The 15,503-nt window shown below is 38.1% G+C and overlaps 1 protein-coding gene across 1 annotated transcript; it reads right to left on the reverse strand.

Annotated features, from left to right (window-relative positions):
* Window positions 1–640: 640 nt before the first annotated feature.
* On the reverse strand, window positions 641–14,910 carry Cul5 (cullin 5). The gene is made up of 4 exons (XM_085942108.1): window positions 14,748–14,910; window positions 14,114–14,669; window positions 1,977–3,607; window positions 641–981 (listed from the first exon to the last, which is right to left on the reverse strand). The coding sequence occupies exons 1-4, from the start codon at window positions 14,754–14,756 to the stop codon at window positions 844–846; spliced, it is 2,334 nt and encodes a 777-aa protein (XP_085798234.1). The 5' UTR covers window positions 14,757–14,910; the 3' UTR covers window positions 641–843.
* Window positions 14,911–15,503: the final 593 nt, after the last annotated feature.

Here is a 15,503-nt window from a genome sequence, read left to right on the forward strand (position 1 = left end):
TGGATAATCCAAGTGATCTTAGAATATCTGACAAATCATTTGTAAATTTTACTTGAATGACAACTGATTTTGAAAGCTAGATGAGTTGATGTACGATCTCGTTTCCCCACACTGCTGTCATGTTGCATACCCGTCTACACTCGCCGACATCTGACGCGCGTTCTCGCTCGCAGACCAAGAGCATGCAATATCTCCCGTGTCATGTAGAAATATATTGCGTGCAATGTTGTGGTGTCACATACTCTATATTGCGCGTCGTGTTGAGGGACCTTTTGCCTTGTTTTCAAGTTTAATGTACCGTTGTACACAGCGTGTACGCAACATTTTTGGTAGAATGAAACATTTCCTGTCGCATGTAACAAATTTCACTTGTCACAGGCTGCATGTCGAACAAAGCAAATTGTACACCGAAGCATGCGCAGATAGACGTTGCTCTTCGCAGTCAGCGCATAATGTCATTTCCTCGGCTGTGTGCACGGAATAGAGTCGCAACATTGCTGGCAGTATTGATTTATGGCCATGTTGCAGTCGAGACAATTTTATATGCGCTACCGGGCTAAAGGAACAACACAAAATTGTAAGTATTGACAGTGGCAATATGGTTCTAATCCAGAACTCAAACATTATAATAAAAAAATAATGTAAATAAAAAGTGAGTATTTCATTTATTTTGCTCAGATATTTCTTGTGTATTTTATTTTACATTTTAACTGCACCCGCATGTTTTACAGGGAGTAAATATTAACTGGTACAGCAAGTGATTAATTACACTGTTGTTAGCATGTAATTGTTTTTTTTTTCATTCATAACTATCTTCCATAATATTAACTCTTTAAACATTAATTATGCCATGTATATAAATGTGTTGATGTCGTCGTCATCTCTTCGCATGTATTTATGTTCGATTAGCCATTCGAGTTGTTCTTTTATCATTTTTTTGGAAGGTAGGAACATGTTTTTCAGTATGTCAATCAGCTCCGCCTGAAAAATTTAAATTCGTTAATTTTAAAAATTAAACTATCAACAGATGAAACTGGGGTAACTTGCGATACATACATTCACTATCGAAGCTAATTTCTAATCAGTTTAAATTTAAATTATATTTACTTACAGTACAAATACATTAAATTGGTTGAATTCTACAAATTTGATATTGAGTCAATATCCATTTGGTTTTTACAACAATTGAATTGTTGATTTGTTAAAACGGTTCTGGGACAATTACCCACTGGATAGTAATACCCCGTTTACACGTGCATGGATTTATTGCCGACAGTAGGTATTATTGTGACCATAACAAGAAAATGTACGTGTAAACATGTATTATCCTGTATTTGCAAGATTGTATGCATGAATCAAAAAAGTTCGGAAGTTTCTGAATTTTCAGGCGACAGTTGCGCAGTAGAATGATAGTGGTGAACCTGCCGGCAAAAAACGAACTACACAGAGACCTATTTTGGGGTTAACCGATTTTTACGACCTGTCAAATAGTACCATAAAATGACAACATCACGTCTTGCTTACTCTTGAAGAATGAGATTGGAGAGACAGTCAGCACTTTTACGTGTAAACAGTTATTGTCACTATAGTTTAAAATACACACTATTGGTGCCAGTAAATCCATGTGTACACGCGCTATAACCGTATAGGACATTAATTAAGCCCCAGTATAAAAATTCTTTAAATAAAATTTCATTCACACAACAAATAATAGATAAAAAAGTTTATTTGACAAAATAAATAATTTTAAACGAATAAATTTGATAAAATAAATTATTTGACGCGGAAAAATACAAATTAAAGATTATACTATATAAGTAAGTATATAACATAAGAATTTATTCTAATATGTACATTTTAGAGAGGAAATGTAGTTTATTTAAAATTATGGAAAAATATTTTTGAAGCAACATACAAAGTTCATGGAATAGATTGAAATGATGTGAATTTTACAAGCAAAAGTTGAAAATACTGACCTGTAAAGATGAATTTGAAATGCGCTTTCTCATTTTGAGGATTTTTATTATAGCTTCTTGTGTCCGTAAAATTCTCAACTGTACAATGGAATGATTGTCTTCCAGCTGCGACCGCTCAGTGCTGAGTTGCAGCCTGCCAATAAGGTTCACCTTTCCCCGCCGCTGCGGCTTGGCGTTCTTCACCAGAGCGAACTCCTGATTAATCCAGAACTGGGTGTTTTCTGCAAAGTCCTTGGGTGCCTGCACGACGGGCCCGTGCAGAAGGAGCTGCCTCTTGAGCTTGGGGAAGGAGACCAGGGACCAGAGCGTCCGGCGCAGCTCGGGATCGGGGAGCTCGGTGGCCAGGCGTAGATTCTCGTAGGACACACGGTCGCGGGGCCGCTGGTTCCACGCAAACAAAACGGCCATTTGGAAGGTGGTCACGTCCAAGTCAAAGCGGCCGACCGCGTTGGCGAACGTGATCGTCCCGTTGCTCATGTGGTGGTACCACTGCAGCTTGCGTCCCGAATGCTTCTTCTTGTAGAAGTCCTCCACCTCAGGGATGTAGTCCTCTAGTTCGAGTGGCAAGCTGACGGAGACGCGCTCCGAGCCTCGCGCCCATGCCCCCGCATTGAGGATTTTGATGTTGATGGCATCATGGCGCGCCGTCTCCGCTCGGAAATGCGCATTGAGGTCCTCGCTCACCTTCACGTCCTGGAACATTCGGGCAAGCTTGTTGACGTAATCCGCAGGCATGCCCACCTCTCGCAGCCACTCCACCATGTCTTCCTCCTTTTCCGAGTCGGCACTTGAGTCCAGGATGAGCCTCCTGGTGAGGTGGGCCTTGTGATACCGCATAAATACATCCTTGTTCTCGATGTACTTCAGCACGAGGAGGACATCTCGGAGGCGAGCTTCGATCTGTTCGCTGGTGAGGCGTTTGCTCAGAGGAGTGCGGCGCAGCAGCATGTCACAGTAGTTTGCCAACAACTCGGGGCACTTGCTCTCAGGGGCAGTCACCTTGCTGCCGCGGGCGTTGGCCGACGATGGCAGCTCTAACTTGAACACGGTTGTGTCGTTCACCACACATTTATAGGCTTTGTCCCGGGCCGTTAGGAAACGGGGGTCATCTTGGAAGGCATCCTTCACGAGAGCACTGAATTTTCTGAACAGCTCCAGCAGCCTTTCGACATACTTTTCCGAATCCTGTGTGATGATGTCGGCAGCGGCAACCATGTCGGCTAAGCCAGCATCCACAATGTGAGTCTCCAGATCCCTGAGCATGGGTGACACGCCGTCCGGCACCCTGTCTAGTAATCTGAACATCAAATGGAGGCGCTGCGTCTCTCCAGCGCGGACGAGCGGTGCGCACTCGGCCAGAAGCGTGGGCAGGGGCGCACCCAGCAGGACGGCTTCGCAGCAGCGTGTCAGGGCCGCAACACTCCCACTGCCTGCCTCTAGGTAGCGCTGGGCCCTGCTCTCCTCCTCTCTGAGCTTGCTGTCAGCGTACTTCATGTACGCCTGAACTCCGTTCGCTTGCAACTGCTCGCTTGCCTTTAACCGATAGAAGGCCTCTGTCGCTTGCATGTATGCGGCTTCGAAATTTTCTCTATAGATTTGTAGCTTGTCATCAGGGTTCGAGCAGAGGTTGACTGCAAAAAAATTCAATTATATTTGTAGAGTCCACATTTACTCTGGGTTCATCTATCCAGGGATGGTCAGTGCGACGATTGCGAAGGTATTTTTGGTCGATCGCGGACATAATAATAAATTGTATTATTTATATTATTTATATTTGTATTATTTGTACTTCAAGTGTATCAATTCCGAAAAGAGGCAACATTGAAGAACTGTCCATGGAAAATATGATGGAAATTATCCGCCTGGTACTGAGTTGCGTAAAAAAAAAGTGAGATAATTGAAATCACAATTATTGTCTGGTCAAGTCTTTTCTCACCAAGTTTAATGAAATATCCAAGACAGCTACCGTGGTTTCTTTGGTAGTAGCAGATGTTTTAATGAAACATAAGAAACCCTTCGATCATGGTGAAATATGGAAAGAGGGTTTTATTAAAGCCGGGCATTATTTAAAATTTTTAAAAATAAAACTGAAATGTCTTCAATCAATGATACATATACCTATCATTATCAAGAAATACAGTCATGCAAAGAACACAAGTGATGAGCTTAAGACTGAGCTGAACAGGACAAGGTCATTCATAGTTTAGTCAGAAATTAACCTCAGCGTTGAAAGGATGTCATTTTAATTCAGTCTAACCTCAAAAACCTCTAACCATCGGGGATTTATTTTAAGAAACGCAATAATTATTAATTACAATTCTCAGTCGAATGAATAATCATTATTATTATTAGTATTATTATCTTCAAACATAACATGTATACGACGCAACCTGATGCCGGCCGTAGGAATACACATATCATATCCGACCATGTCCGATCCTAATAGGATCATATGGGCCTCTACAGAGTAGAGGTTTGTATTAACAAATTTTGTTTTTTACGAGAAATGGATGTCAGCCACTTGCTCAACCTATTAGGTCCATACCCTGACTCACACACAAATTGAAAAACAATATGTGTACTTGCCAGACCCAGGATTCGAACCCGAGACCCACGGCGTGATAGTCCAACGCTCAAGCCGCGCGACCACCGTGGGTGTCAATACAGGGGGAACGTAGGAATACAGGGCAAAATAATATCAATCTAATGGAGCGTTTTAAAGAGTTGCAAATTTAAAGTTAAAAATTGCTAGTAAGCTATTTTCTTATTATTTCATCTGTACAGTAGTACAGATGGAATAATTACATATTTCCAAGCGTCAAACGGCATACAACATTCATTTAAAATAAGCATGAAAAGACTAGCTGATTATGTTATGTTATTTTTGTATTGTTCTTATTTTTTTGTTTATCAAAATATTTCACATATTATCTGATGATGTGTATTTTGGGTATATCGTAATATGTATCTTGTATCATTAAAATTGCTATTAAGTTGATATAACATAGGAAAATCTGTAAATCATTAAAATGTTAATTTCGTTATAGTTTTTAACTAAACTGTGCAATTACATATTAGATTTAAACACTGTTGTACTGTGTGACTTCTATAATATCAAATAGCCTTACGCGAGATGGGCAAGATAAAAAATAAAACTGTAGGATGTCGGCAGAAGAGTAAACTAAGCCCAGCTCATTGGATAACCGAATGGTAAACAACTGTATATATTATATTTTTCCGCCAAATTGCACACAATTAAAAACAATTTTTCATAAAAGCAAGTAAGACGTCTTCGACAGCCCTGGGCGCTTCAATACTGTCGGTACCTTTTGTCTTGTTCTTAGCGATCCGCTAGCTTTGAATAAAAAAAATCTGTGGGTGACTCCACGTTAATAATCATTTTTTATAAGTATAAATTATTTCTTGCATTGGCTTTACTTACCAACAAAATACAATAATTATTGTACCTACCAACTAAAAGTAAAATTGCGTTACTTGTTTGTAAAAGTGTCAGACTAAATTAATTAAACTAATCGGGTAAGTAATAAAAAGTCATTAATTGAGTTAGCATTTACTTGGTAGAATTCCATTTTAAAAGAAATGAAAATATAATTAATTATATTTTCATTTCTTTTAATAAAAAGTCACTTTCTTTTTATAATAAACAGACATCACTATATTCCACTTTTTTTTAAAAATATGCATTAGAACAATATGTACCTATTTTTTTTTAATAATTATGTAATAGGTCTTACACATTCAAAATAAATACTATTCATTAATAATGTTTTTTGAAATAAAACATTAAGCACATGAAATAAAAATGTTGGTAGATATGTATTTCAACATCCTCCGTACGTTTAGCTCGGACAATTTCAGGTTAAAACGTTATTAATATATTATTATTAAGTTTATAGCATGGCTATCCATCATATTGGTTGCAATATTTCCCACCAAACAGCTGATTAACAAATTGAATTAAGTAACATTTACGTATATTAGAAGATATCATTTTTTGGTCACCCCATATTTTATACACTTTGACAGTGTTATGATTTAAATTTAATTAAGAGATCATTATTTACTTTAGACCAAAGCATTGTCGGCGACCTTTGAATATTACCAGTAGAGCAACAATTCCGGACCACATGTAAAAAAATCATATGTTCAATTCTCAAGGGCAATTCTGTAGAGCGTCCCCTTAAGGGGGGGGCTGGAGAGCTCGACATTCAATTTTTATTTCAAGAAACATTATTATTATTATTGATATTGTCGCCGCTGAACATTATTATTATTTTATAAACCCCTGCAAGATGTACGCCGATCAGAAAACAGGGCTGTCAAAATAATATTATGAATTAATATTTTTAAAATGTTAGTTTCATCATAGTTTTTAATCAAACCTGTGCAAGTACGTACTGATAACTTGGGTGGATTTTGTAGCAAACATACTATTGATATATATATGGGTATATGCGGTCTAGCACCCGTCGCGAGCAGACGTCCCTACCTGCGCTCCGATACCTGCCTAGAACTTTAGCCGAGACCTTCACTCACAACAAGATACCGCATAGAAAGCAGCCGACAAAGAAAATTATTACCTACTTTCACCGCCGCAAGTGACCAGCCAAGATACCTACCCGCTACCAACAGCGATTCATCCACACGCCAACCGATCAACATACCTACTTGCCACCAACAGCGCAAATGTATAGACGACCATCCACCGACTCCACAATGGAGCAAATCTCCAGCGAGATCAACAAACTCGCTGCATACAAACCTACCAGACTACGCGACTTCATGACACTACACTTCCTGCTCTTGACGGCGTACCAAGACGAAGCCGCGGCAACTATCCACGCCGCGTCGCCTGCCCTACCTCACACCTGGAGGACAAACAACGCCAGCTCCATATCATCACACACATGGACCAACAAGAGCAGGACGCACCAATACAGACCACCATCCCGCAACTACAGATCTCCATCACACCCGCCGATCAAGGAGGCAAACCCCGTCATACACACAGGACAAGAAAGCGACCGGATGTCGGTCGTTATCAGGGGCCTCTCGATCGGCGTACACACGGAGGACATCACCAACGACCTCCTCCGCAGCGGCTTCCCGATCATCAACGTCAGGAGGATGACCCGGGGCAGGAGCCAGCACCCGATGCCTCTTGTCCTGGTCAGCCTCCTAGAAAACGACAGAGGGAGGCTGATACACAACCTACATCACGCACTTCACCGCAGGATCAAGGTAGAACTGCCGAGAAGGAGCAGTCACTCACCGACCAGCTCACACAAAGCCAGCGAACCTAAGGAAACACAGGCCGCCAACATCCTGGCGCCAACTGCATCCCCACATACAGCCAACAACAAAACACAGACGGATATACTTCCACCGGACAGCCCCATGCCCACATCACTTCAGCTCTCAACCACAGACGACCCTAACAACAAACTCAACACAGACGATCCCACGGCTGTGCCACCCTCGCCCATTCAACAACATGTTGAAACACAGACGGATGTACTTCCACCGGACAGCCCCAAGCCCACATCACCTCAGCTCTCAACCACCAACGACTCTAACAACAAACTCAACGCAGACGAACCCACGGCTATGCCACCCTCGCCCATTCAACAACATGATGACGACCCTAGCAGCGACGAAGGGGAGGCCCTGTTCACCCCAGCGGGCTCCCCTATTACGTCGCCTACCGGAACAACCCAATATCCTGAAGACACAGAAGAAATCGAGGAGTGCCTCAACGTCATATTGGGATTAACGAAAAAACGCGAACTCGCAATAAAACACGATCCCTCACAAACAGAAGCCTTCACAAAACAATATCTCCAGGACACATACGATATCTCGCACAAATGCGTGACCGATCACAATCTCCAACGATTTACAACCATTGCAACTCAATTCAACATCCCGACCAGCACCGAACCGAGCACTCCAACACGAAAAAGAAAACCAAGAAGAAGCGCAAGGACAAATCGACGATAACCAGACACAACAACGAAGATCACGACCTCCGCCCATACCATAACTGACCATGAAAATAGACGACACACCAACCAATCCAGATTCGGATCCAGAAACAGACGCTGATCCGGATCTACACTCTGCAACCAGGAAATAAAGAAGAACGAAGAGAAGATGGACGACCGATACAGAAGAGGCCGCGAAGCAAAAGAAGATAGAAGCGAACGCGGTGGCCGAATGGATTGTCGAGATCGCAAGAGTCGAAATTAAACTAACTTCAATTGAAACAACAACACTTGACCTTGGAGGCGAGCAGCCTCTGGCCCTCCTCAAGAAGGACCATATAACATCACCACGTAGAAGCAGCCAAAATCAACAACACTTGACCTTGGAGGCGTACAGCCTCTCCTGGTCCTCATCAAGAACCGGGAACAATTAACATCACCACGTAGAAGCAGCCAAATCCAAATCTTCCAGATATCAATTACAAGATGAAGGGGATGTGGGACTATCTCGGGTGCCCCGAATACATGGAATACCCAAAGCAAAGTATAACCCAATTCAAATTGAACATAGGTTGATACTCAAATACTATTATAGTATGTTTATGATTTCGAGAAAATAATACGATGGTATAATTAATCCATATCAATTATTTGAAAACATTACATTCGCACTTTCCAAGATAACATCAAAATGTGTATATACTTATCTAAATGACGAATGACATTCATGAGTGAGCACGGCTGAGAGCTTGGAAATGTGTTTTTTTCTATTTCAAAATCTTTTAATTGTGTATTATTTTATTACAGATTCAAGGCCAACTTCATATAACTAATAAAAAATACTGTTTGTTTCTACGAATAAAAAAAGACAGGAAGGAAGATGTGTACAAATCACGGCAATCAGAAAGGCCGGCAAATATGGCCGACAATGCGTGATACACAAACATAAAATACACAAAATTACAAACACATTCATCACACTCGATGTCATTTAGATAAGTATATACACATTTTGATGTTATCTTGCAAAGTAAACAGTTATCTGTTCTTTACACTATAATATGTATATGCGAATGTAATGTTTTCAAATAATTGATATGGATTATATACCATCGTATTATTTTCTCGAAATCATAAACATACTATAATAGTATTTGAGTATCAACCTATGTTCAATTTGAATTTGGTTATAATAATAATATACCCGTAGATATATCAATAGTATTTTGCTACGAAATCCACCCAAATTATCAGTATGTACTTGCACAGGTTTGATTGAACACTATGATGAAATTAACATTTTAAAAATAATACATATATTATTTTGATAGCCCTGTTTTCTGATCGGCGGACAACGTGCAGGTGTTTATCAAAATAATAATGTTCGGCAGCCCGACAATATCAATAATAATAATAATGTTTCTTGAAATAAAATCTCTGATGATTAGTGATTTTTGCGAAAAGATTGATTTAAATTAACACGACGCCGAGGTCCTTTTTATACTAAATTATAATTGAACATCAAGCTCTTCAGACCACTCTTAAGCTTGGAAGAAATTCTACAGGAAAACATTAATACATAAATGTAAATGCCTATACTCGCTATTTGATGCGTCTGTAGATTACACGGATATAGCACAACTGTGCGTTTTTATTCGATTGGTTTTTAAAGATATGTTTGGTTCAGAAGAATTATTAACAGTTTTACTACTGAAGGAACGAACCAGAGGAGAAGATATATTTAATGCATTTAACCTTTTCCACTCGAAATTTTTTTTATAGGTACATACCACCCACTCGAGACTTTTTCCCGCACAAAGCATAATTTCAATATAAAACATTTAATTAGTGAAAAAAATGTAAAAAAATTTTTTTTTTTTTTATTCTGTAAAATAAATTTATAATGAATATACTGTACTTATTTTTAGTTTATTTATAATTCTTGATTGTGTGGTATTTCACAAAGCAATCTCCAATATGTAATTCTGGCTTATCACAGAATCGTAATGAAATAGCGGTATGTAGAGAACTGGCTATAAAGTGTAAATCGTCCATTATGACTGTAAATATGATACAAATGAATTGCCTTCAAATACACTTGTAATATAAGCGGCTGTCTCGTAAATTTCCTAAATTAGTTTCGGGCTCATAACAACTCATTCCCAGTGCGGTACACATTATCAAAAGATTTCTCAAAAAATAATAAATCGATACGTAATAATTTTCATTTGACTCATTAGAGTATTTCACATTATATAGGTTCCGAATCGGCATAATATACTAGTAAGTATTGTCATCAAAAACAGTATTCAAATATAAAACTGTAAACTATACGAGACGCCCCTGCGCAAGCGAGAACCAATAAAAAATATAAACACACTTCAAAATCATGCGTGACAAACACTTCACTCTAGTCTGGGAACGTTCAATAAATAAAATTTATGTGACAAAAAAACATTGCTTGCAAGCGACGACCTACGAATAAAAAAAGAGAAGATTCCGATAAAAATACTATGTTGAAATTAGGCACGCAGTATTCTTTTGCCGACTTCTTTCTCAGATAAATGTAATAACCTATTATTATTCATTCTAACTTGATTGAAATCGCATTATAAAAATTTCTGAAAATATTACAAAAAATGACTTTATAGGCGATGCCGCCGCTACGGCGGCACTCGAGTAATACGGGAAACTTCTAATGCCGCCGATATGGCGGCACTCGAGTGTTAAGGGTTAAGTCATATATTAATCATACTCGATTTCTTATTTATAAACTAGTATCAGTAACGACTGATGGGGCACCTGCTATGGTTGGGTTAGGTTAGGTTGAGTGTTGAGTTTATAAATTTATGTAAAAATGATGATACCACCTAATATAAATAGGGTGACCAACGAACACCTGATTGCCTTACGAAATGTCTGAGTATGTGTATGCGTGAAAGCTATGCAAATTTAGAAAAAGGTCATCATTCCTAAATAGGCGGTCTCGACTTTCGTACAATTCGATATTTCGTAAATATCTTAAAATTTAGATTTTTACCGATAATGCAAAAACTGGACACTTCCATGCAGTTGCTCTCCTTTCCTCCACTCCCCGAAATATTTCGCCATAATAAATTTATAAACATGAGTAAAAAACGGAGATACTGCAGTGTCGATACTAACAAAAAGAAATTAAAGACTCACTTCATACGATCGAGACAACGATGGAAGCATCCTGATAGCGGCTAATCATTTGCTTCAATAGGCCGTTTGTATGACTTAAGCCGGTCTACGATGGAAATATATCTTCAAAGATTGTTTCCGAAAGACACAGCATGGTAATGGATGAAATTGAGAAATCTTTGTCATCATGGATTGATGATCAATATCAAAAATATGTTCTTTCCAGTTTTTCAATTATTCAAGTTTATTCAAGAGCTCTTATAGTTTGCATGAAGATTGGAAGATTCTATTAAAAGAAAATTTAACATGGAATTTCAAGCAAGTAAAGGTTGGTTCGACAAATTTAAACTGAGGTATTTTTTACATAATAACTAATTGACTGGAGACGCTGTCAGTGCAGATAAAGATGATGCAATTGAATGTATTTCCTCATTGTCCAAAATATTTTTAAATATGTACACCTTTTGATGTTTTTTTGCTCTACTTTTGTATTCATTTTCAGGAACCAATTATGTACGAAAGTCGAGGATCGCCTGCCTGTATGGTAAATCAATAGTTTCAGAGGTATTTATTTATTGTGTTAACTGTCAATTAATGGGGGAAAGGCATTATATTATTAATTTAAATAAAACGCAATTTTGTAATGACATTATCCCTCTGAGGCAGTTGAAACTGGTCCAGAATACTATTTAATAAAATTGGAATTACAGTAAGTTGATGAATGATCAGAATTTTGATTGACAATTGACATTGACAATTTTATTGATCGTCTCCGGGGCGGGGCTCCCATTCACATTTGCAACGATCGAAAAAATCATGTGTGAGAAAAACGTATCAGATTTGTCACGGGAATTTAAATTATCCTTAAGATTTGAAGAAGAAGGAAGGTGACATCTGTAACCAAAATTTTAATGCAAGCTACGGCTTGAAAGAAAGCTATCATAATGTGAAGATACATACAAATATAAGCTTAGTGCACCAGTGGCGCACCCAGGGGGGGGGGGGGGGGGGCAAGGGGCCCTGGCACCCCCCAAACATAAAAATTATCAGAATGATTTTAAACATTGAAATTGAAAGCCAATAAACTATAAAAAATGATGGCAAAAAAATGATTTGTAATTCTCCAGCACCCTTTTTAGAAAAAAATCTTAGATTTTAATTTCTAACACAAAATTTCGTAATACTAATGTCGCGTTTTTTTAGAAACCCAATCCCTAATGGAACTGTCAAAAAATTCTCGGTGTCCACCCGAATTCCGGAGTGGTGTAGGTCATGGCTGGGGAGGGCTGACAGGGCTCTAGCCTGGGGGGCCCGGCGTTTCAGGTTGACCAAATAAGTGGGATAAACACACATCATAAATAAGCTTTAATAGTAAAAAAAGTCCAAGTCTAAAGTCTAAGCGCTATTATTCTTCATGGTCACGAATATTTTAAATTATATAATAACTGTGCATTATATTTTCTGATTATAATGTGTCAATACTCGACAGCTCCATTATTAAAGTAGATGTATTAAAAATTGCTAATAATTCACTGTATAAGTACCCTTAATTTGAAAGAAAGATGATGAGAAAAAAGATGAAATAAAAAGGTCAAATCATAATGATGAAATTTGAGGCAAATTTGTCTAAACAAATACGATAATTCTGTTGTTAAACTTGTCTATTTGGTTGAAATTTAAAAAAAAAATGAGTGAATAAATCAGTGAATGAATCAATCAATAAATCAATTAAATATGTGGTTGTGCGTTGCAATTTGACGTGATACCTATATGATGATCGATATACTTAAATAAATGATAACTCCCGTGTATAATTTAGGAAACACTACATTAGAGCACCACACTGCTCTTAACCTCAGCGATAGGTAGGTGGGTCCGCCAAAGTTCCTGGCCTGGAGGCCCGCTTCAGGATGTGGGGTCCATGAATCCATTTGTCAATGAACGATGATGAATTTGGATTGACTACTATTGAAATTGATTGTGCTAATAAACAAGCACATTCATCGCATGAAAAACAAATTAATTTAAAAATGAATATAATATATATATGTATTAGTACTTACAATGTTGACCATTTAAAAGGATCTCTATAATATTTAATGAAATAAAGGGGGGGAGGAGCCAAGATTTTTTTTTAAAAGGGAGGCGTAGTAACATAAAGTTTGGAAAGCACTGGCATAGGTACTAGGCGCACATGTCTAGCATGGTCGCAGGACGGTTCAACGGTTACCGCCATATGCCTCCAATTTAATAAAAATGAGAAGAAACTGTACAAAAATGCCGCCGTGTATTGTGAAAATATTTAAAAATAATTATATGAAGAAGAAAAAGAGCTTATGGGACTAATTTACATTCTCCTCCTTGGGCCCCCCCCCAATATTAAATCCAGAGTGCGCCACATAAGTGCATTCCCGGGTTTAAAGTAAGTATGTAAAAATTGTGTAACATTTTTGTTGGATGGAAATGTTGCAGGCTATAAACTGAAGCCATTTTTGATTTATCATTCTAAAAATCGAAGAGTCTTCAAGGAAAGAGATAAGTTTACTTTACCGCTACATTATTGTTGGAATAAAAAGGCATGACACAACAACGCCTTTTTCAAGACTGGTTTGTCAACTGTTTCATTCCAGAAGTAAAGAAATATTGTGATGAAAAAGACATAGTTTTAATATATAATAGAACTGAGAAAACTAGATGAAGTTGAAGAACCACCCAAAAAAATTGTGCTAGAAGACATGGCTGCAAATTTAATCGAATCAATGATGCAGTTCAATACTTTTAAAATATGGACTCGGACACTGATAGATCTTCGAAGGTACGCTCAGCAAGCACTTGCCTGTTATAATAAAATACGACTTACGACCATTTCGACTCATGACCAAAGTGGCGGAACGAAACCCCGTTGTAAGTCGAACTGTAGTACTAAAAAAGTAGTAAGCTGGAATAATTATCTTATAAACAACATACCGTAAGATTCTCTGACACCAATAACAAGCTGGGAGTCAAATGCTTCCCCATTCCTTTCAGCATGTACTAATTTCATTGCAGAGTCTTGTAACCTCTGTTTTATATCCAAAAATATGCTTTGGTTCCATGAGTCTAGCATAAGCTTTCTCACTATACTCTCTTCCGAATTGGACGCGCCTTTTTTATGCGTTCCAAAACTAAGCCCACTGCCGGGAGTTTTATTTAAGAGGGCCGTCTCTAGTTGTCGAAATGGTGTAGGTAGATAGTTGCATTGTGTAAAAAATTTTCTCCACTCCGTTATGTAGGCCTTAAGTAAAGCTTGCTCCTCGCACTGCGCCAGGACTCTGGCCTGAGCCTGCTTAATAAATGTGACAATATCTTCTTGCAGGGCATCTCGCACTTTTGTGGGGCCCTTCTCATCCCACAGGCAGACTAAATGAACCGAATAAAATAACTCCTGCCATTCGGGCTGAGTGACTGGTTCCTGCTGTAGTAATTTTACAACAATTGGACGCATAGAAGGCCATTTATCCTCGAAAAACAATTGTCCTTTGTCCTGTAAACAGAAAGATCAATATGAGTTAACCTATAAATCGTGTTAGCAAGAATGAAGTGTCACCTAGAATTTAAATACCTTCAACATTTCAAATGAACTTTCATACGAATGCACGAATGTATTTTAAATGTAATCGGATTGATATAATATGATAGTATTCGCCAATTGTAACGGACATTTCACTATTTCACTAGGCCTATTTAGCATCAATCAACCATCATTTTTATGTCATAGACAATATAAATAGATCATCGAGTGATCCGTCATTGTGGCTGTCACCAGTGTCACCACAGAAAATCTTAAAAATTTGTAATGTTGAACATTTTAACAACACTGTATTTCACACCATAATATTATGTTAATAGTTGTAGTGAATGAATATGTAATGCATAATTCATTTGTATATTAGATACTAATTTAGGTACCTACCTAGGTAGGTAGGTATTCCGTAGGTACTAGAATTAACAATTAAAATGTTTATAAACTGGTTTGACAAATATTTTCATATTTTTTATGTTAATTTAATAATATTCATAGTCATATAAAAATATTTGATAAAATCACTAATGTGTGTTCAAGTATTCCACATATGCAATAGTGGTTATTTATATAATCATCTAATAGCCTAGCAACTTCATCGTTTCAAAAAGAGAGGCGGCGTCAGTGTCCAAAAATATAGTAAAATCTCAAAATGGAATTTCTAGGGTCAAGATGATGTAGACCAAAATGAAAGCTTCGTATTAATACGCTATCATCAAAAAGATTGTTTGGTTTTCATCAGTCAAAGCTTATAACCCGCTTTTTAGTACCCTCCGTCAACACAGGTGACCCCAC

The sequence above is a fragment of the Rhyacophila brunnea genome, unplaced genomic scaffold (assembly GCF_057557595.1).
Source record: "Rhyacophila brunnea isolate RB1 unplaced genomic scaffold, BYU_Rbru_1.0 scaffold_14, whole genome shotgun sequence".
NCBI lineage: Eukaryota > Metazoa > Arthropoda > Insecta > Trichoptera > Rhyacophilidae > Rhyacophila > Rhyacophila brunnea.

What these genes read in the sequence shown, in the direction of transcription:
- Cul5 (XM_085942108.1), bottom strand. An exon ending in TGGTGTCAGAGAATCTTACG is followed by an intron (nt 3,608 to 14,113) that starts GTATGTTGTTTA and finishes ATTTTTTTGCAG; the next exon opens with TCAACCTCTGCTCGAACCCT. An exon ending in TTTCAAATTCATCTTTACAG is followed by an intron (nt 982 to 1,976) that starts GTCAGTATTTTC and finishes TAAATTTTTCAG; the next exon opens with GCGGAGCTGATTGACATACT.